Source organism: Octodon degus, unplaced genomic scaffold, assembly GCF_000260255.1.
Source record: "Octodon degus isolate 3935 unplaced genomic scaffold, OctDeg1.0 scaffold00001, whole genome shotgun sequence".
Classification (NCBI taxonomy): Eukaryota; Metazoa; Chordata; class Mammalia; order Rodentia; family Octodontidae; genus Octodon; species Octodon degus.
Genome location: NW_004524577.1, coordinates 23027164 through 23050514, shown reverse-complemented (window position 1 = coordinate 23050514; position 23351 = coordinate 23027164). Strand labels below are relative to the sequence as shown.

The 23351-nt window shown below is 39.5% G+C and overlaps 1 protein-coding gene and 1 pseudogene across 2 annotated transcripts in view; one reads left to right on the top strand and one right to left on the bottom strand.

The window, feature by feature from the left end:
• Rad17 (RAD17 checkpoint clamp loader component) overlaps positions 1–22795 on the top strand; it is a 42391-nt gene extending 19596 nt beyond the window's left edge. For both annotated transcript variants that reach the window (XM_023704117.1, XM_023704142.1), the window contains 6 exons: positions 5297–5382; positions 5503–5649; positions 7845–7994; positions 10275–10395; positions 18703–18760; positions 22253–22795. In XM_023704117.1, coding sequence (XP_023559885.1) covers positions 5297–5382; positions 5503–5649; positions 7845–7994; positions 10275–10395; positions 18703–18760; positions 22253–22502 — 812 coding nt within the window. In that variant the 3' untranslated portion in view covers positions 22503–22795. The remainder of the gene's footprint in view (positions 1–5296; positions 5383–5502; positions 5650–7844; positions 7995–10274; positions 10396–18702; positions 18761–22252) is intronic.
• Positions 3755–5203, bottom strand: LOC111817918 (annotated as a pseudogene).
• Positions 22796–23351: the final 556 nt, after the last annotated feature.

Genomic DNA, 23351 nt, shown 5'->3' with positions numbered 1-23351 from the left:
TGCTTAAGCCACTGAGCTGTCTCCCCCGCCCTGTGACTATGCTTTTAAAGATGTGTTTAACTGTTACATTAGAAATTTGTCTATATACTGGTCTGGGGAAGTAGCTCAGTGGTACAGTACATGCCTAGAAAGTCCACATACAACACAAAAATACAAAACAAACAGCTTACAATACATAGATTTGAGAGTTTGTGTAATGCGCAATTCTATAAAATGTGCTTGAGATGCATTCTCTTTTGTGTGTGTTTGTGTGTGTGTTTGTGTTTGTTTTTGTTTGTTTGTGGAGATTGAACTCAGGACCTTGCGCTCGTCAGGCAAGTGCTTATTCTACTGAGCTATATCCCTGGCCCTCTCTTTCATTTTCAGTACCTATAATATACTTTTGAGAGGCCACTGGTCAATATGTGTACAGTTAAACCATATTAACTTTCAGTAAGAAATTCTGGGGGCCGGGGAGATGGCTCAGTAGAATAAGCGCTTGTCTGGCAAGCGTAAGGATCTGAGTTCAATCCCCGGTTCTGCAAAAAAAAAAAAAAAGAAAAGAAAAGAAATTCTGTAATGCATTCAATTCAAATTGGATTTAACAACTTAGTAACATAAGTGCATAGACAAAGTTACAGAAAATGCATCTTACTCTTTTCCATCTTTGTACGGTTTTGGTTTTTTTTCCCATAATTTAATTGAGAAACAAATAGTTTCAAACCAAATTCGTAGGACAATTTCAATAATTAACACATTGCATACATTCTTCCTAGTGGTTAATTGCTGTACAAGATGCAGACTTGATATCCCATTTACAAACACCATTAGAACAAATCCCTCTATTCATTAAGAGAATATAACTATATATCTGTCCTAACCACCTTGAATACACAGATACAAAATGGACATTCATCTGTATCTATTTTGTTAAGTTCCATCATTTAATTGTTTTGTTTTTGATATTTATACCTAAAAAAAAAACCAGCCAAATACCTAAGCAGTATGTACTTTTAAATTTTTGGTGGTGGTCTTTATTTTAAAAGATAGGGGGCTGGTGAGATGGCTCAGTGGTCTAAAGCACCTACTTAGAACAAGCTTAGCAAAGCTACAGGGACCACGGTTCAATCCCCCAGCACCACATGCCAGCCAGCCTGCCCCCTGGTGGGCTGAGCTGGCCACACAGACACACACACACACACACACACACACACACACACACACACACAAATTAAAAATAAATTAAAAATAAAAAATAAAAAAAGAGAAAAAAAATAAAAGAAATAGCTTCTTTATGATTTGCCTCAAGTTCTGGTGGAAATGCTTACAGGAACTAGCTCATAAACAAAAACCAAGAAGCACATTCAAAATTCTTATTTACTTTGGTAGCAAATGGCTGTTCTTTGCAAACTGATGAAGGTAGACAAGACTATTAAGGTGAAATGGGCCATTTCAAATACTTGATGAGTCACATAAAAATTTTTAAAAATTACTTTCTGTAGAAGAGATAAGCATCTGTTTCCACTGACAGCAGTATAGTACTTAATATATGGTGACTTGAAACCAAACAAATCCCAGAGGGAGAAAATACTGTTTAATTTCATCTAGGCTTCCAACCAGTAGCACAGCAACACTTTCTCTCTGATACGACACCATCCCCTTTTCTCTAAGGCTGTTCCTGGAAACCAGACAGTTTCAGGATCAAGAGGGTTAATTAAGAGTAACTGCTTGCAGTTTTAAGTAGGCAGTTAACTTTTTGCCTCTCTCTCTTTTATTTATTTATTTATTTGTGTGTGTGTGTGTGTGTGTGTGTGTGTGTGTGTGGCCAGCTCAGCCCACCAGGGGGCGGGGCTGGCTGGCATGTGGTGCTGGGGGATTGAACCGCGGTCCCTGTGCTTTGCTAAGCTTGTTCTAAGTAGGTGCTCCAGACCACTGAGCCATCTCACCAGCCCTGCCTCTCTCTTAATGTGCTAATAGTTGTGTCTAAAAAATATGCGGTTCTTTTTTTTTTTGCCACTTTTTTCTCCATAATTTTATTGAGAAACAAATAGCAATGAGACAGTTTCAAATCAAAATTGGTAGGACAGTTTCAATAATTAACACATTGCATACATTCCTCCCAGTGGTTAATTGCTGTACAAGATGCGGACATGATATCCTCTCTACAAACACCATTAGAATAAATCACTCTATTCATTAAGAGAATGTAACTATATATCTATACCAACCACTTTGAATACACAGATACAAAATGGACATTCATCTGTATCCCCTTTTTTTGTTAAGTTCCGTTATTTGAATATTATCGGTGTGTTAATTCAGCAAAATATTCTAAAAGAGTCCAGTAGCCCATAATAGTATTGGGTCTTCTGCTTGACTGGCAATGTCAGAAATTGTTGACCTGAGTCCCCTACAGCTCAACATAACAGCATGGCTTTACTTCTTATATTTCGTTTTTATACATTTCTGCTGGATGGTTAAGACCAAGATAAAGCCGGACCTATGCAACAAGAGTTTTAGCTATTGGGTCTGATAAGGTCAGTGAAATCCCCTCAGGATTTATCCTGAGATCCTGTACCTCAGATTGTAGAACCTTTGTGAGTATCAGCCATGTGGATGAGTCACGGCCATTGCTTGGCCAATGTACTCTCTGAGAAAGCCTGAGAGAATGTTTTTTCTCCATGTGACTCTCCTTAGGCACACTCTACATCATCAATCACTTTCCTCTTTGGCCCCATAATCTCCTTGATCAGAAAATTTGGGACACTGCCGAGTTACATGACGTTATAGTGCAATTCTCATATGTCCTGAGTCCTAATTGACCTTGGAAGGCTAGGGCCAAAATGTTGGCTTTCCTTGCAGCCCTCCTTTTCATCTAATTTTGGTCTGCAAACTTAGGTTGTTAACCATCCAGAAGACAAGCTTATTGTTACTACCATACAACTGAGTCTGTTAAGCTTAACCTCACTATCTGTCTGCATATCGAACATCTTAGGCATAATATGGAACAGGTATTTTTCATCAAGTATTGATATGTTGAACTTTAAGTCCCTACAGAATATGATAAAAAAACATTTAAAAATTAGAAAATATTTTTAAAATAGGCATAAAGAATTTATATACTTCTTATTTTTACACGTAAGTCCAAAAATCTCACCATATACAACCTGCAATTCTTAAAAAGGTACCATTTCTGATTTCTTTTATTATCTGTAACCTTTGGAAACTATATGAAATTACAAAATTAGCAAATGTCTTGAATTCTGTATATAAAACATAAATTACCTCTAATTTCAAACTCTCGCTTATTAATGCACCATTCAGTCTTAAAGAAAAAGAAAAAGTGCTGCAAAGAGTCTTATACCACTCTTTAAAAAAGGAAACTGGAGGCTGGGGAAATGGCCCGAGTTCAGTCCCCGGTTCCGCCAAAAAAATAAAAACATAAATAATAAAAAAGGAAACTGTTTCAGGCCTGGCCAGATAGCTCAGTGGATTAAAGCCCCTGCTTAGGCAGATGCAGGGACTAGAGTTCTGTCCAGCATGCCATGCTGGCCCAGTCCTGCCCCCAGGGTGTGCTAGAAAGCGATTGAGACTGGATGTGATGGTGTGTGCCTGTAATCCCAATGCTTGGGAGGCTGAAAACAGGAGAGCCCCTATGAGTCTGATTTGTGTAGTAAGACCCTGTAGGCCCTGTACTAAATACATTTAAAAAGAAAAAAACGAAACTGTCTTTTAATTTTATACCCACCTCCTACCCTAATTCAAAACACATCATTTAGTTGTCTTGGACATGGACATTTCCAAGACAAAATTTTATATTTTGTTCCCATAGCTTCTGGTCATCAAAAAAACCATGCTTTCCTTTATTGAAAGAGTTTGGTCTGGCTGATGTTGGTGTATCCCTTCCAGTATTCTTCATCCTCATCTTTGCTTCTGGGGGCATTTCCTCTGGTTCACTGTCTTCATCTTCATTAAATCTGCTGCTATTTAAAGGGTTTTAGGAGCAAGAGTTGGAACAGTGTCTTTAGACTTGTTTGATCCAAGTTTGATGGAAAGAGCTGATCTGACTACCCGTGGCAAATCCAGACTTGGAGATCTTTGTAGGCTTTGTTGGGAGGGCTGCAGCTTCTTCAGCTGATCAGTTCTCAGTGCTGTGACTGTAGCTTTCCCCTCCATTACTCTGGGGGCACACCAGTTTTCTTTGTCTTCTCAGGCTTCTCCTCACCTGTCTTTTGGTCCACCAATATTCTATACAAGGTTTGCTTTTTCTAATGTATACATTCTTTTGGCAGACTCCGTATTTTGTTAAGAAAAACAGTGACAGTTAGATTATATACTATTGGGCAAGACCCAGGACAGCAGGAAAATGTATTTAGTTATTAGAATATTCTTTTTTTTTTTTTTAGAATATTCTAACTATTGAGCAATATTAAATGTAACAACATTACATGGACCATACCTATTCCAGTAAATTATTAAAATTATACAGACGGTTAGATATCCATCTCTAGATTTAGCAACAAGAAACAATCTGAATTTCTGTTACCTCTAGGCTCCAGCCCGGAGGTCGTATGTAAAGTGTCAGGTCCTTATGGCTTCCTTTGCCTCTCTTCAATTTTTCTGTATTCTTCACCAGTTGCCGCCCCACCTCCGTAGGTGTTCATTGCTCTTTGTCTTTTCTGGTGCCTGCCCTTCCCTGCATCCTTTCACCCAGTGTCCATTCCTAACCTCCCAAATTCTCCCTTTTGTCAGTAAAACCCCAAGCCTGCAGTTCCTTATCTAGCATGTTTCAATTGATAGTCTTATAATCCTGACAGAAAAATTTGGAATTTCCTTCCACAATAGGAAAATGAAATGGCCGTCTCTTAGTGGTGAGCTCCCCTCTTCCCAGATCCTGTCTTCTGAACCCCAAGGTTCAGAATCTCCTGATTCTCTCATAAGCTCTTGCATTAGAGAATGGAGTTCCTGCTCTCCCAAGTGGGGACCAGCATCTTCCTTCTTAGGAAATTGGACAGTGAATTCTGTATTGAGATGAATCAGAAAAAAAAAGGAACACTAGCCAGGAGGGGAAATGGACTGTGCTCTAGGAAATGGAATGTGTTGGGTCTGAAAAAAGCCACAGTTCAAGCTTCGGAGTCAAGTTGAATTCTAGTAGTAATAAAACAAGTAAGCATCTAGTAATTTTGTTGTTTTGTTTTTAATTTACAGGGTAGTATCTTGGCATTTTGTGTTTGAAGTATTGAAAGTGTTCAGATGAAAAGTGCCATGTAATTACAAATATGATATTATCTTTAATAATTCTAGAAATTTTTTATAGGGACACCTTTAACAGAATTAGACTGTCCTCAGTTGCCTTCCCATTTATCAGAGCATGAACGAGATACATTACTTGTTCAGCCTGAGGTAAGATCTCTATGACTCTTTGCCATGTATAGTATATTATACTGCACTATACATAGTATGTGTGTACTTGACTACAGTATTTGGACCTAATTGTTTATATATTTATGCTTCTTCTTCTAGGAAGTAGTAGAAATGTCACACATGCCAGGAGAGTTATTTAATTTATATCTTCACCAAAACTACGTAGATTTCTTCATGGAAGTAGATGATCTTGTGAGAGCCAGTGAACTTCTCAGTTTTGCAGATATCCTCAGTGGTGACTGGACTGTAAGACCCTTTTACTTAAGTACTTTTTCAGAGTTAAGAAAATTTGCTTTTATGTCTAATTCTTGGACATTATTTTGTCACTATTCTTAGTTACTCTGCTCTAACATCCAAGCCAGAATTTGTAGAGAAGCTTCAGTAGATTACTTGGGTTTTCTTCTGACAATGTATCACTAAATTTTTAGTTCTTGTTTAATTTTAAAATTAATAAATGCATAGAAAAATTTTAAACTTGAAAATAAATTAGAAGGTTAAGAACTATGTAACTGTACGTTAGGAACTATATATAGATATAGATATATCTGTACTTTGTGCTGCATTAAAGTCATTTGTTCGTTTATTTTTAGTTTGTGTAGACTAGGGCTATAGTTCAGCTGTGAAGCACATACTTAGCATGCACCAGTACTTTTGAGACTGAGTTTCACTTTTGTTGCCCAGGCTTACTCCTGGGCTCCCACAGAGCAAGGCCTGCAGTGGTATGCCACCCCAGCCAGTGTCTGTCATTGTCTTTCATACTACCATAACTACCTATGGCCATTTAAATTTAAAAGCTCAGCTTCTCAGTCACACCAGTCACATATTTGTAGTACCTGAGAACTGTATTTAGCTAGTGAATGCTGTATTGAACAATCCAGCTATAAATAATTTCTTTTTCTTTTAGAGAGAGAGAGAGAGAGAGAGAGAGAGAGAGAGAGAGAGAGGGAGAGGGAGTGGTGTGTGTGTGTGTGGCCAGCTCAGCCCACCAGGGGGCGCGGCTGGCTGGCATGTGGTGCTGGGGGATTGAACCGCGGTCCCTGATGCCTTGCCGAGCTTGTTTTTTTAAGTAGGTGCTTTAGACCACTGAGCCATCTCTCCAGCCCATAATTTCTTTTTTTTTTTTTTTTTTAATTTTTTTTTTACATTTATTTATTTAGTGTGTGTGTGTGTGTGTGTGTGTGTGCATGTGTGGGGCCAGCTCAGCCCACCAGGGGGCGGGGCTGGCTGGCATGTGGTGCTGGGGAATTGAACCGTGGTCCCTGTGCTTTGCTGAGCTTGTTCCAAGTAGGTGCTTTAGACCACTGAGCCATCTCCCCAGCCCTATAAATAATTTCTATCATTATAGGAAGTTCTGTTAGATATTTTTAGTATGTTGCTATCTGTATCACAAATATAAGTATTGAAATAGCATTAATAATTAAAAATTAGGAAGGTAACGTTTGGAAAACTATTATAGTGTTATTGCTCAGTAGTTTTTTTACCTAATTTTTTTTCTGTAATTTTTTTTTAATTTTTTCTCAGGTGTTGTAGCATATACCTATAATTTCAGCTACTTGGGAGGCTGAGGCAGAAAAATTGCCACTTCAAGGCCAGCCTGTCTCAACACATAAAACGAAAAGGGCTGGGGTTGTAGCTCAGTGCAAAGGCCTTCTGTTCATTCTCCAGTACCAAAAAAATTGTGTTTTCTTTTGATTGCTGTGTAGTATTTATACATATTTATGAGATGTACAACAGTGTGATGTTTTCATTCTACACTGGGTAATTGATGATCTCAAGGTAATGGGTATATTCATCACCGTATTAACTTTTGTATCTTTTATCTTCATGTGATTGCATTTTATCTTTTTATTTCAAAAATTTTAATCTGTAGATAAATTGAAAGAATGGGTGCCAGAGAGATGGCTCAGTAGAATAAGTGCTTACCTCGCAAGTGCAAGAGCCTGAGTTCAATCCCTGGTTCCGGAAAAAAAAAAAAAAAAAGAAAGAGTAATTCATTAAAAATCTATGTGTGCTTGTGTTCACTGAATTATTTCGCCAGGTTTGTTTAATCTCTATGTATTTACATGTTTGTTTTTGGAAAATGGCATGATTCTTAATACTAAAGCATACATGAAGATATTTTTCTGTTACAACCATCATAGCATTATCACACCCAGGAAGGTTCATAATAATTTAGAGATGTGTTGTCCCTACTCAGCTTTCCCTAATTACCTCAAAAATATATTGAAAACTGTTTCTCCAAGCTCTATCTGTGACCTGGTGAGTGTTCACCTGTTACATTTGCTGTGTCTCAGTTTGATTTGCCTTTTTAGGACGATGGTGACAATGGAAAATATGAATATAGAACAACTAGGTGTAGTTAGTCTTTTTGTATGTCAGCAGTACCAATAACACTGTTTATAAACCTTACTTTCTTCATTCTGCCTCTTCTTGCTCATTAGACACGCTCTTCACTCAGGGAATATAGCACATCTGTTGCTACTCGAGGTGTGATCCATTCCAACAGAGCCCGGGGGTTCGCTCACTGCCAAGCAGGGGGATCAAGCTTCCGACCATTGCACAAACCACAGTGGTTTCTAATACATAAGAAGGTAAAAAGGGAACTGCAGGCTTTGCATAGGTGGACTCTATGAATTCTGTTTTGATAAGGCAAAGGTTAACTTTAAACAAGAAAAATGTTTTGTTATTTTATTTATTTTTTGGCGGAACCAGGGATTGAACTGAGGCCCTTGCACTTGCCAGGGAAGCACTTATTCTACTGAACCATTTCTCCAGCCCTGTTTTACTGTTATTAAAATATTTGCTAAAGGTGGGGGAGGGGGGCTGGTACGATAGCTCAGCAGACTAAGTACTTGCTATGGCAAGCAAGGACTGTGGTTCAATCCCCAGCACCACAGGCCATGCCAGTTCACCTCCGGGCTCCCTGAGCCGGCCACCAAGTCCAGGCGTGGTGGTGCAGGCCTGTAATCCCAGCACTGGGAAGACTGAAAACAGGAGGTTCACTGAGTCTGAGCTGTGTAGTAAAACCCTGTACCAAGTACATAAAAAAAAAAAAAAGTAAAAAGAATAAAATAGTCGCTAAAGGCTACAGTTTTCTTAGAATTATGATAAAACATGAAAAGGATGATTTTCCTAAAGGTCTAGTCACTTTTTAAAGGTTGCTGCTATGCCGGCCCCACTCCCTGGGGCACACTGAGACAGCAATTGAGACTGAGTGAGTCTGATCTACATAGTGAGACCCTGTCCTAAATACAGAAAGAAAAAAAAAAAAAAAACTTCAGAATTTAAGTGTACATATCTGTTTCATTTATTAGTTAATTTTTCTTAGAATCAAAGCATAATTAGTTTAAATTTTAGTTTCAGTTAAAAATATGGTCTGGCTGGGTGTGGTGGTGCTTGTCTGTAATTCTAGCACTTAGGAGGCTGAGGCCAGAGGATCACTATGAGTTCAAGGCCAGACTGAACTATGTTAAACCAAAATATATACATACATTCATACTCTAGCCAGGTGGAACTGGGGAGATAGCTCAGTGGAATAAGCACTTGCCTGGCAACCTCAAGGACCTGAGTTCAATCCCTGGTTCCGCAAAAAAAACAAACAAAACATACTCTAGCCAGACATGGTGGCACACACCTATAATCTCAGTACTTAGGAGTCTTTTTTGTGTGTGTGGAACCGGGAATTGAACTCAGGTCCTTGGCTTGCCAGGCAAGAACTTATTCTACTGAGCCATCTCCCCAGCCTCAAATACTTGGGAGTCCTAAGGCAGGAGGATTACCTCAAGACCAGCCTGGGCTACATAATGAGTTCAAGATCAACCTGTACTAGGCAGCAAGACTGTCTCCAAAAAAAAAAAAATTTTTTTTTAACTTTATTTTTTATGTATTTCGCACAAGGTCTACAGGGTCTTACTACATAGATTGGACTCGTAGTGATTCTCCTGTTTTAAACCTCACAAGTACTGGGACTACAGGCATGCATGTGCCACCATGCCCCGTCTCAGTCACCATCGGAACGTGCCCCAGGGGCAGGGCTGGCACAACATGCCAGGGATCGAACCCAGGCCATTGCACTCTGCCTAAGCAGGCACTTTAGTCTGCTGAGCTATCTACCTAGCCCCCAAAAGTTGTTTTTTAAAAAGATCTGGAGGGGATGGCGAGATAGGTCAGCAGTCTGAAGTGCCTGCTTAGGCAAGTTTAGGCAAGCGCAGGAACTTTGGTTAGATCCCTGGTACCACATGCCACGCCAGCCCCAACCCCAGGGCAAGCTGAGCTGGCCCCCCCAAAAAAAAGCTCTAGGATACAAATTGCAGGTAGGAAGAATAAATTTGAAACCTATCTTACTACATGGACCATATTACTTAATACAATATACAGACCTTAATGAAAGATACATGACACAAGGCATGTTCTGAGAACTACAGTGGTAGATGGCTTATGGTTTTGTAAACATCATGGAGTATTCTTTATTTTTTTCTGAAGATAGGGTTGGTCTCACATTGTATAGCTCAGGTTGGCTTCAAATTCAAGATCCTTCTGCCTCAGCCCCTCAAGTACTTGATTTGCATGCCTGTGTCACCATACCCAGCTCATAGGATATTCTTACACAAGTTTAGATTATACAGGTCAATCACCTAATGTAATCTCTTAATCAAATCAAGAGGGGTGTTAAACACGAGATCTGTGGGACTGCTGCTGATATAATATGAAATCATTGATCGATCCTAGAAAAATGATGGACAACTTATCTTACAAGTATGTTTGTGGAATGTAAACCCACAGGTTTTGTATGTAATACACTCAGTTTAATTTGGACTACATAATTTTAGTTTTGTTTTATTTGCCTTATATCTTTTTTCTTTTTTGTGCAGTTTCGGGAAAATTGCCTGGCAGCAAAAGCACTTTTTTCTGGCTTCTGCCTACCAGCTTTGTGTCTCCAGACTCAGCTATTGCCGTATCTTGCGCTCCTAACCATCCCAATGAGAAATCAAGGTAATCCCAGGTTTCCCCTTCCCAAAAAGTAGTGTTTTATATCAGTCTTTTTATGAGTCAACTCATGACTGTACACTAATGAGATCATGTTTTCCACTTTATTTTTTATCCAAAATTAATACACCTTATTGATAAATGATACAGAAGTATATAAAGTAGAATTAAAGGACCTCCCCTTCAGTGGCAAGTCATCTTTTGACAGCTGAGGTGAATTGTTGCCAGATTTCTTCTGTGCACATACATACAGGCTGATGACACAAGCTTTTGTTTGTTTCTGTCACTTCCACATGGCTAGCCTTTCATATTGCAAAATCAGTGTCAAGACAGAAATACTGGAATGTGTTCAAATAACATTTTATCAAATCTTATAATTTTATTTTATTTTTTGGTGGAAGTAGGAATTGAACTCAGGCCCTTGCACTTGCCAGGCAGGCACTTAGGCCATTGAGCTATATTCCTGGCTGATGCTTTGGGTTTTAGCTGTTGTTTTGTTTGAATCAGAGCATTTGAACTTAGCCATATTCCCATTCTTTTTTATTTTGAGACAGCGTCTCATGAAGTTACTAAATTACCCAGGCTAGGCTTAAACTTGCAGTCCTTCTGCTTCATCTTTGTTGTATTCTGGGATTAGAGGTATGTGTAACCATGGCTGGCTTGATACTTAACCTTGAACCTGCAGCAGTCCTCTTGCCTCAGCCTCCCATGTGCTGGGATTATAGGTATTCACCACCATGCCTGGCACCATTTTATTTTTTATTTTTTTATTTTTTGGCGGAACCAGGGATTGAACTTGGGTCCTTGTGCTTGCCAGGGAAGCACTTAACCTACTGAGCCATCTCCCTGGCCCCACCATTTTAAATATTATGTATTCATAGGTAAAAATGGGATAACTTTGAGCAGTAGGTGTGATCAGCGTACGTTTCATCCAGAAATTAAAATTATTCTAGTTTTTTAAACTTTATTATTTTGAAATACTCTTGCATTTAAAAATGCAATAAAAGTACAAAATAATTGTATTACACATGTACCTATTCCCCAGTATTTCTTAGTGTTAAATATTTATTATATTTGACTCATACATGATCTTTTCTTTCTTGATATATTCAAGCAAACACTTGTATTTTATCCAAGCCATGTCTGAATTGGTTGCAAATATAATGTCTAGATACTTTGTGAACACCAGGACCTTCCCTTAATGAGCCCCAGTGGCAAATCCAAATGAGGAAATTCATCTTGGCTGGGGAGATGGCTCAGTATAATAAGCGCTTCCCTGGAAATTCATCTTGATACAGTGCTTAGGGACCTCTCTCAAGTTTTGTCTGTTGTTTAATATCTCTTCTACCATAAGAACTTACTCTTTTTCCTGTTTTTGTCCAGAATCTACTGCACGATTGCAGTATGCATTTAGTCATTTAGTTGCCGTGCCTCTTTAGTCTCTTTTGGTTTTTTTTCTTTTTTTTTGGTCAAAATATTTAATTGCCATACTTTATTATTCCATTTCAATGTAAGAAAAACATGGTTTTGTTGATGACAATTATGGTCTCATATTACAATGGGGGCAAATGTCTGCTCTTAATCCGAGAAATTATCTGCATTTCAGTGTCACAAAGATCCTTCACAGTAATTAATAACAGACTGCAAAAGTGGACTCTTTCACCTCCTTGACAAATTTAACCAAACTGGTGATATATAACCGTCTCGAAACCCATACACCATATGTTCCACATAGCATTCCTTTTAGGGCTGGCTACTAACGAGTCAGGATTTATTAGGTCCTCCTCCTTTATGGAGTCTTCAATTTCTTTATTATTTATTCTTTTTTTTTAATTTTTTTTTATTATTATTTATTCTTTATCAGCTTTTTTTTTTTTGGCAGAACTGGTGATTGAACTCAGGTCCTTGTGCTTGCCAGGGAAGCGCTTATTCCACTGAGCCATCTCCCCGGCCCCCTCTTTAGTCTCTTTTGATCTGGAATAGTTCCTTAATCTTTTTTCCACCCATGCTATTTTGGAAGCAGTGGCAGATTAGAGAGGCACCACATACATTGTCCCTTAATTTGGTGATTCCCTTTCTTTTTTCCTTTTGTAAAACTGGGGACTGAACCCAGCTTCTTTGCATTGAGTTACATTTCCAGCCCTGTTTTTATTTTTTTTAATTTTGAGACACTGTCTTGTTAAATTGCTAGGCTATGCTTGAATTTTCAGTCTCCTGCCTGCCTCCCAGAATGCTGGGGTACAAGCATGTACCACCATGCCCAGTGTGGTGATTCCTCTCAAGTGGATTTTGGTGATTTGCCAGGAATACCACAGAAATTACTCTTTTTTTTTTTTAGTGCATATCAGGAGTGTGTGATGCTTCTTAGCACCATGCTTGGTGAAGTTAACTTTCACCATTTGGTAAGAGAATATCTGTCAGGTTTTCCAGAGTAAAGTTGTAGCTATTTTGTGGGGAGATACTTTGAGACTGTAAAGATCCTGTTTCTCATTTAAATTTTACCTGTTACAGCTTCCACTGATGACTTGAATCTCTTAATGATTGGCAAATACAGTTTTGTTTTTTTTTTAAACACCATCTTTTGGCTGGTGAGATGGCTCAGTGGTCTAAAGCACCTACTTAGAACAAGCTTAGCAAAGCACAGGGACCGCGGTTCAATCCCTCAGCACCACATGCCAGCCAGCCCCACCCCCTCGTGGGATGAGCTGGCCACACATGCACACACACAAATAAACAAATAAAAATTAAAAAATAAATAAAATTTGAAAAAAAAAAAGAAGTAAATTCCTATATGAACTTCAGTGAAAGTACCAGTAAAATGCTACAACAAAAATAATCTTTGCGGGGCTGGTGAGATGGCTCAGTGGTCTAAAGCACCTGCTTAGAACAAGCTAAGCTAAGCAAAACCCAGGGACCGCGGTTCAATCCCCCAGCACCACATGCCAGCCAGCCCCGCCCCCTGGTGGGCTGAGCTGGCCACACACAAAAAATGAATGAATGAATGAATAAATAAATAAATAAATAAATAATTCTAAAAAAAAATAATAATAATAATCTTTGCTTCAGTTGTTACACCCAAAGCAGTCCTCACACATCATGTTCCTTGTACACATCCACTTACACGTGTATAACAGCACATGTGCTTAGTTTTCCTTTCCTATGTTGCAGGCCACTCTTGTCACCTCTCTTGTTTTCCTGTTTTGTCAGGAGCTTCCTATTATATTGTACAGTGTGCACGTAGGGAAATAAGGTATCAGTAAAATACCAATATGTAATGAGTACTTAGATTAGACATTTCATATCAGCTGGTTACTTGCTTACAAAACCTAAAAGATAACAATAGAAATAACCTATGTAGACTACAGTGTAAATACAAACAAAAGTCTACCACAGAAATAATCTACTTCAACTATAACACCCAAGGCATATGACTTCACATACGACAACTGCAACAAATATCACTTATGCTGATAGCACATATGTTTTCTTTCCTAACCCTTCCTGTAGCACATAGTTGGTATCTTTTTTGTTTTCCTGTTGTCACTTTTTTGTATAGTTCGCTTAGCAGAAACATTTTGTTTTTTCCCTCCTGTAAACTATCTCTTCTGAGCTTCATCCCAGTATTCTAAGAAAAATTCTCCGTATCTTTGCACTTGTTATTTTCTTTGTCAACTGCCAAACTATTTATACTAAACATTTTTAAGATAAAATACACCATTGGCCAGTGCTTTGTGTTTTTAGTGACATAGTTGTTGCATAACTCAACAACATCTACTCCACTTTTGGTTTTGTTGTAGAAAGTTTTCATCTCAGTTTTCAGTTGGTTGAGGTTTCCTTATCAATAATTCCATCATGGTGCAATGCTGACATCAGGAGTACGTTTGTTTTTCTTTGCCATATGAAGGCCAATGTTACTATCTTTCTAACATCCAAAGATTGTACTGTACTGTTTTGAAATTATAACATTTCATTTGGAATTTCTGCCTTGTTTCTGGTAAAGTTCCTAGTTGGATTAGTTTCTGCTTTGTTAACAAATATAAAATTAGAAACTGGCAAGCCAGTTGTCAAATGTCACGTTCTGATTAGGTTGGGAGAATGGGAACAAGTCTGTTAATAAAATCATTTGGTTTATTGCTGTGAGTAAGGACCTAGTGGCTGAGCTCCAGGATAAATTTCTAAATTGGAAGCATAATTCCTGGGACATGCTGAGCTGGGTGATTGAGACTGGGTCCAGCTATAATCTCATTGCTTGGGAGGCTGAAGACAGGAGAATCACTACAAGTGTGATCTGTTTAGTGAGACCCTATAGACCCTGTACAAAATACATTTAAAAAAGAAAGCATAATTAAGTCTCCATCTACAACACCATAATTTTTTTTTTTTTTTTTTTTTTTCAAAAACAGGGATTGAACTCAGGCCCTTGTGCTTGCCAGGGAAGCACGTATTCCACTGAGCTATCTCCCCTGCCACCCCCCCCCCTTTTTTTTTAACACCATAAATTTTTATGCCATGTTTTGAAGGTTTTGGGGAAATAGACTTTCCAAAGCTACAGCATCTATAAAATGCTGCAAGGTGCTTATCAGTAGTCATGTAGTCAGATGGTATGTAAATTGCTTGACAATTATACAGAAATCTCTCAAACCATTAACAGATAGCTGCAAGATTATCAATTCTTTTTCTTTCATGGTGGATGATTTTGTCATCAAACCTCAGGCAAATTTGAAGGAAACCAAATCTCCTCAGTGTCATCATTATACTACAAATCCTCAAGCCCACACTCACTGCTTTTCTGTAAGTCTTTTATATTCCTACGATAACCATGAGAAAGACCTGCTAAGTAGAGCAGACCTATAAATGTTTTCAGTTCAGCAACTGCGCTGTCAGAATAAATACATCTTTGCAGTATGGCTCTTAATGCATAAAAAATGTTTTACTTGTATTCAGCATTTGTGTGTTTCACAGCATCTTGTTGCATTTCATCTGTTACAAGCCATTTCCAACACTGAATAGCAGTGCTGGCATTAAGTCCAATAGGTTTCACCCCAGCCAAGTTCCTCACTATATTTTCAGACCTACTTCTAACATTGAATCCTTCCATTTGCTAGTATGACCATTTTGTACCATTTCTGTTAGTCAAATATATGCTCACATTGTTGTTTTCTTCACATCTGGATCAAGGAAGTCTGCATTCCCTGTGTCTGTATCAGTCACTTTCTGCCTCATTTCACCATCACAGGAACTTTGACTCACATGGCCAACATTGAAGTCATTATTATCTTCATCATCCATGCATGAATAATCTGATGATTCACTTTTGACCTCCAAAACTTAAAAATCTGTTTCTTTATGTGCCACTGTACCGAATTGGGCTATTTATAGCAGAAAAATAAAAAACCCATATTCCATTATGGCAAAGTATATATTTACATAGGAGAATGGCGTGGGTGTATGTTACCCCATGATGTTCAGGTAAACGTGCAAAACCTTTTAGATGGAACATGAATTGGGTAAAGGATCCTGGTTTGATATTTCTGCACTGGTGCACACACCTTACCATATGTTATCCAAGTGGACAGACATGAAGATTGCTTCCTGTGTCCCCCATGTACAACTTCTGAGCCCCACAGCCAGCTGTTACTATACTAAAGTACAAATTTATAGTAGAAAAGTATGGGATACGGGTTTTTTTAACCTAGTATTACATGTCAGAACTTTTAAGACTTTTTTTTTTTTTTTTTTTTTTTTTTTCTTGAGATAGGATCTCACCATATAGTTCAGACTGACCTTGAACTCACTAGGAAGCCCACTCTGGCCTTGAATCAGAGCAGTCCTCCTGCCTCAGCCTTTGGAGTGCTTGGATTATAGTCATGCACCACCACACCCAACCCCTCGTGTGTTTATTCATTTGATTGTTTGCATATGTTTATATGGATATTGGATTCTTAGGTTTTCAATTGTAATTCCTTGTTAACATTATTTATTTTGATGTGAAGTTGTCCAAATTACCCAGCAAGTATCACTTTAAGCTAACTCTGTCCCATTTAATGTGCCCCCATTACTCGTGGAATAATTTCTTACTTTCTAAAACAAAGAGTTTCTAGTTTATTCTATGGTCCTACTGTTGTGCAAGTTCTGAGGCCTGGAATTTTTGGGAGTGCTGGATTCTCACAGTGGGAATGGCATTTAGGAAGTAGGATCTGGGCACTAGATGTGGTCATTGCTGTCAGAGTGTTGTTGCTAGGTTTTTTCAGTGAAACAAAGCTAAGAACTACAATATGGCTCTATATAACACATGAGGTCATTACCAGGAGTGGTATGTCGGGCCTGTGATCTTTTCAGGCCTGTGATCCCAGTACTTAGGAAGCTGAGGCAGGAGGGTTACCGTAAGTTGGAGGCTGCATAGTGTGACCATCTTGAAAATAGAAACAAAACAGCTCATACCAGTATGTTCGATTCAAATACCACAGTTTATTCTAGCCTTTTTTCTTTTCATATTTGTGCTTTTTTTTGTTTGTTTGTTTCCCTGTTCCAAAGATAGAGCCCAAGGGCCTTGTGCTAGTACTGAGCAATGCCTCTGGGCCTGTCCCTCCCCTTTTGGCTAATAAAAATCATTTGTTTCATTTTCCTGAGTATACTTATTTGCTCAGGGTTTTTTTTGACAGTGTTCCATTTTAGCCAACCATAATCCCACAGTGCCACTGGATACTGTCCCTCTCATTGAGTCCTGCTGTGGGACTCAGGGTCAGGTTCCTAAGCCAGGGGGTCTTCTACACCAAGGTGGACAGTGCCACCTGGAGCTTGGGGGAAAGGCAGACTCTCAACCCCCGCTACCAAATAAGTCTGCATTATAATAAAGTACTCCTGGTGATTGGTGTGCGTTTGAGAAATACTGACTTAAGTTGTTTACATGGTACTCATCTGGAGAATCAGTTTATGTAGTCAGTACAGATTGTGAGGATTGGGCACTTGCCTAACGTGTATAAGACCTTAGGCTCAGTTCCCATGGGGGGGGGGATCACATTCTTTTAAGATTCCTTCTCTAAGCTTTACATATCAAAGAGCTTTAAAAATATATATATATATTGTATAGTGGATCTAAGAGCCTTTGCACTGATCTATTTGTAAATTTCAAAATGGCTTATATGGTTGGGGTGTGGCTCAGTAGTAGAAGAATGCTTAGCATCCACAAGGCCCTGCATTCTATCCCCAGCACTGCCAAAAGAAAACAAAAAAAGCTTGAGGCTAAAAGATTTAAAAATTTTCCTCTGGCTGGGCGTGGCAGTGCATTTTTGTAATCCCAGCACTCAGGAGAGTGAGTCAGGAGGATTGCTACAAGTTCGAGGCCAGCCTGAACTACAAGATCCTGTCTCAAAAAAACAAAAGAAATTTTTTAAAAAATGTAGTCAGGCATGTTGATGCAGGCCTGTAATCCCAGCACTGTGGAGACTGAAGCAGAAGGGTTGTAAATTCAAGTCTACCCTAGGCATTTTAGCAATTTAGCAAGACCCTGTTTCAAAATAAAAAGGGTTAAGAATGTAGTACATTGTGAAGACCTGAGTTCCCATGCCCAGTGCTACAAAACATGACAGAAAAAAAGTTAATAACATATTTGAAGATTGCCAAAAGTTGATTTAAGCACAAGGTCCTGAGTTCAATTCCTAGTACAATAAATAAAAAAATAAAATTTTAAGTGTTCAAACCAAAAAATATTTGAGATAGTACATATTTCAGATAGTTTGATTTAGCCATTCAACAGTGGGTACATATATGAGCATATCGTGTTATATACCATAAACATGTATAGTTTATCAGTTAAAATATAAAAGAAGGTAGGCATAGTGATACACACCTGTAATCCCAGCTCTAGAGAGACTAAGGCCAGCCTTGCCTATGTAGCAAGCTGGAGGCAGGCCTGATTATATAGCAAGACCCTGTCTCAAAAAAAAAACAGCATGGTGACACATGTCTGTAATCCAAGCATTCTGGAAGACTAAAGCAGGAGAATCACAAGTTTGAGCCCAGCCTGGGCAAGGCTCTATGACAAAAGAAAAATAAAGGGCTAGGACACAGCTCAGTGCAACAGCCCTGAGTTCAATCCCCAGTACAAATAAATGAATGAATTGAGGCCAGATGAATGAATGAATATCCTGAGCCCAGCCTGTTTAATTTATAGAGATCCTGTCTCCAAATTAAAACTGAAAAGGGCTCAGAATACAGCTCTAACAGATGGCTCCTGGGTTCAAGCTTCAGTACTACCAACACCAAAGAAAGAATAATGGCATTAAAATCTTTTTAAAAATGTCTTGTTTTCAGCTCAGATTTCTTTTATCCAAGACATTGGAAGACTTCCTCTGAAACAACACTTTGGAAGGTAAGCTCATCATCTTAATTTGCAGAGCACTGTTATTGAAATGTCTACTGAATCCACTCAGTACACTCAATATATGATCAAGAAATGTTATCTGGGGCCGGGGATATGGCTCAGCAGTGTACCACCTTCCTGGCAAGCATGAGGTCCCAAGTTCAGATCCTGGAACTGCAAAAAAAGAAAATGAAGGGGAAAAAAATTACAGAAACATTTGGGGCCAGGGAGATAGCTCAGTGGCATAGAGCCTGCCTGACAAACCTGCCTGTCCTGAGTTTGATTCCCAGTACCAAAAAAAAAAAAAAAAAAAGAAACATATGTATTGTACCCAGGGATCCAAAACCATGCAATTACATTGTAGGTCTCTGTTAAATATAAAAGTACAGATTCGCCTCCCAATGGAATATGGCAGACTGAATGGAAGCATGGAATCCAAAAGCCCAAGTGCCTTTTAAAATAAAGTGTCGAGTTCAAGGAATATTGCTGATGTACAAGCTTCCCTGCCAAGAGGTCTTCCTAGTGTATGATTGAATACCTACAGTGACCAGAAACTGCCTCAAAAAACAGTGTTTGGTGGGCACCCTTGTAACCCCAGCACTCAGAAGGCTGAGGCAAGAGGATGGCACGAGATTGAGGCCAGCCTGGACTTTAGTGTGAGACCCTGTCTTTAAAAAAAAAAAAAGCTAAAGATAGATATACAGTATCTCTTCTCTACTTTTCATTTTATTAGAAGGTAGCCTCTGTGCAAACCCCAGTGATTTACACAAAGCCTACTTGGCTTTGAGAATATTTATTTGAGTTTGATGTATTAGATTGGAATTAATTACTCAAGTTTTTTTTTTGTTTTTTTTTTTTTTTTTTTTAATTTTCAAAAGGAGTTGCAAGGGCCAGCCAAATAGCTCAGCGGATTAAAGCACCTGCAAGGAGGCGCAGGGCCAGGATTCAATCCATGGGCCTGCCCTGCTGCCCTGCTCCCCAGAGCATGCTGAGAGCAATTGAGACTGGGCGTGGTGGCGAGCGCCTATGATCCCAGCACTTGGGAGGCTGAAAACAAGCAGATCACTGAGTCCGATCTAGTAATTAGACCCTAAACACCCTGTAGGCCCTTCCTTAAAATATAAAAATTAAAAAATTAAAAAAAAAAAAAAAAGAATTGCATACTGCTTGCAAGAACAAAAGTAAGTGATCACAGTGATACCTATTACACCTCCTCGCTTGTCTCCTCCTGGTCCCAGATGGAAGGCTCTCCCTGTCTGGCCTTTTTCTCCTTTGTACTTGAATTTGTAAGGCCTGGGTGGCACTGATGGCTTAGTGTGGGTAACAGCTTAGCTATGGTGAGCATCTTCGCTGTTACTCCGGGACAGTGAGGGACCCAAGGCATCATCCCACCAGTGTACTTGGACCTCAGACCTAAGCACTTTGCTCTCCCCCGCAAATCCCTTTGAGTCTTCTGGAGAATTTTTTTTTTTTTTTTTTGCAGAACCAGGGATTGAACTCAGGTTCTTGTACTTGCCAGGCAAGCGCTTATTCAACTGAGCTATCTCCCCGGCCCCTCAAATCCCTTTGAGTCAAAGCAGGAAAAGGTCTCTGCTGGCATCTTCCCACCCAGAGATTATGTGAAAGTACAAGGAGGCTAAATATTTTCTGTTGTTTTTTCATTCCTAATATGTGTAGGGACAGGATATTCACTTTTGAATGTTCCCTACCACAGCTGTCATCTCTCGTTTCTCCTTTTCCCCACCTTCAAATAAATAATCTTACTTATTTATTTATTTTTTGAGACAGGGTCTTGGTATATGGTTCAGGCTGGCCTTGAACTCAATTTGTAGATCAGGCTGGCCTCACTCCCAGCAGTCATCCTGCCTCAGCCTCCCAAGTCCTGGGATTACAGGCATGTGCCACCATGCTCAGCTAAATCATCTTATTGAACTGTGTGTGTTTGTGTTACAGGCCGAGGAGACAGCTCAGTAAAATAAGCGCTTACCTGGCAAGCACAGGACCTGAGTTCAATCCCTGTTTCTGCCAAAAAAAAAAAAGAAAGAAAAAAAAGAAATTAAGTGTGTGTGTGTGTATAAAGAGTGGGAATCTTGGATTTATTGGTTTAACTACTTGATCTGATGAGTAGGATTTATCAGTGTTATATTGCATGATTAGTACTGTTACCTTTATATTGATCTTTAACTCAGTCTTTGTTTTATGCTAATAATAATTAGTATTAACATTTAACTTAATCTAGTGGCCAGCCCGATAGCTCAGTGGACTAAAGCACTTGCTTAGGCAGATTGCAGCCCTTGGGGTTCAATCCCTGGCATTGCCGTGCCAGCCCCGCCCACAACAATTGAGACTGGGCGTGGTATGCACACCTGTAATCCCAGCACTTGGGAGGCTGAAAACAGGAGAATCACTGAGTCCAGTCTACTGTAGTGAGACCTTGTAGATCCTGTCCTAAATACAGAAAAAATAATTATCTTAATCTTTAATAGCTGCATTATTGTTGTAAGTCAACCTCTACCTTATTTTTGTGTATTTAGCTTCTTTTCAGCTTATCATTACCTTGTAAATAAACCAACATATATAAGAAATAATCAGAAAAATGCACTAGAAAGTGCCACACAGGTATATTCCTTTGTGAGGCTTTTGTTCTGTGTGCCAGAATGGTTATAAGAATAGTATGTAATTTCATACCTACTTACACTGTGCCAGGAGCTGGAGAGGTGGCTCAGTAGAATAAGCGCTTCCTGGCAGGCATAAGGGCCTAAGTTCAATCCCCACTTCCACAAAAAAAAAAATAAATAAATAAATAAATTTGGGGGGCAGCAGAGATCGCTCAGTAGAATAACTACTTGCCTGGCAGGTTCAAGGGCCTGAGTTCAATATCCAGTTATGCAAAAAAAAAAAAAAAGGAAGGATACATTGTATCTGTATCATTTTTTTCTTCTCTTGCCTTAGCTAGGTTTGATCACTTTTCAAAGCCTCTTGCCAGTTGTGGTAGTGCACATCTGTAATCCTAGCACTCAGGAGACTGAGGCAGCTGCATAGCTCAAAGCCAGCCTAAACTACATAGTAAGACCCTGTCTCAAAAAAAAAAAAAAAAAAAAGTATCTTTACCAGTTTAGAAGATGACAGTAGTTCATTACTGTATTTTCATTTCTACTTTATAAATTAAACAATTTTAGTGGCATTTATATTTATATTTTCTAAGTTTTTTTATCTTGTTACAAATGAAAGCCCAAACCAGAATCATGCTGTCCCTCCACCACTGCCCCTTCCTAGGGTGTGAACTCAGGCCCTTTGCACAAGGTGGATCTCTACCCTCTTTTTATTGAGATAGGGTCTTGCCAAGTTGCTAACTTGACTGGTTGGCCAGGCAGGATTCAAACTTGGATCCTTCCAGGCTTGCCTGTCAGAGTGCTGGGATTCCACTGTGCCTGGCTCCTGACACTGCCTGACCCAGTTACCGGCTTTGATCATGACTGAGGTCTGCCCTGTGACTGACAGGTGGAAGATGGAAGCCCTGGCTGACAGGGAGCTGGCGCCCCTGGACCCTGAGAGCGGAGACGAGGCCCTGCCTCCTGGACCACTGCCTGCCGGGCTCGCTGATGTGTGTGGGGAACGGCCCCTGAGTCAGAGCAGTGGGAGCGAGCTCCCAGCCAGCCAGCCGCAACCTTTAACCTCGCAGCTAGACATGGAGGAGGAGGAGGAGGATGACGACATGATCATAGAAGAATATGACAGTGACGCGACATAGGAGGCTGCCCTCCTAGGAGTTTAAGTGGGATTTGAACCTTTCCTGTTCTCCGGTGGATTACAAGTTGTTGTTAGTTCCTCTTGTATTTCAGCACAAGCTCTCCTGCCTCCCTGGAGTACATGGAAGATCAGGTCTCCATGGACACTAAATTCTTTATCTAGTATTTATTTAGTCTTGGGTCTGGGTTAGCTGTTAAGTGTTTATGCCATGCATCAGAAAATGTGAAGGAAGACCCTGGAATACAAAAGTGGTAGAATATTGTAAATATGAATGTAAATAAACCTTGTGCCTTAGTTTGTCTCATCTTCTCAGATACCTGTTTTTATATGATGTACCGTATAATATTTTAAATACTTTTTGGAAGAATGTAATCGCCAGGCGTGGTGATGTGTGCCTGTCATCCCAGCACTTGGGAGGCTGAGACAGCAGGGTCACTGAGTTCCAGGCCAGCCAGGGATACACAGCTCTTATCTCCAAACAAACAAAGTGTCTAATAATAATTTATATCAAAATTAAAATGTTAGGTTTCATCTTGTTTCAGTGTCTTTTATCTTTTTTTGGGGGGGTGGGTTTTTGAGATAGCGTCTGACTATGCAGTTCAGGCTGGCCTTGAGCTCTCTTTATAGTGCAGGCTGGTCTTGAACTTGCAGCAATCCTCCATCAGCCTCTCCAGTGCTGGGGTTACAGGCGTGCGCCGTCACACCAACACTGCCTACCATGCGCTGTCCGCCTTGTTTCTCAAATATAGTATGGGCACTTCCTTTCCGGGTATTGGAAAGGCTGGGGAAATGGGCGTGGTGTTGGTGATGGTGGTATAGTATGCCTGTGAACCCCAGCACTGGGGAGGCT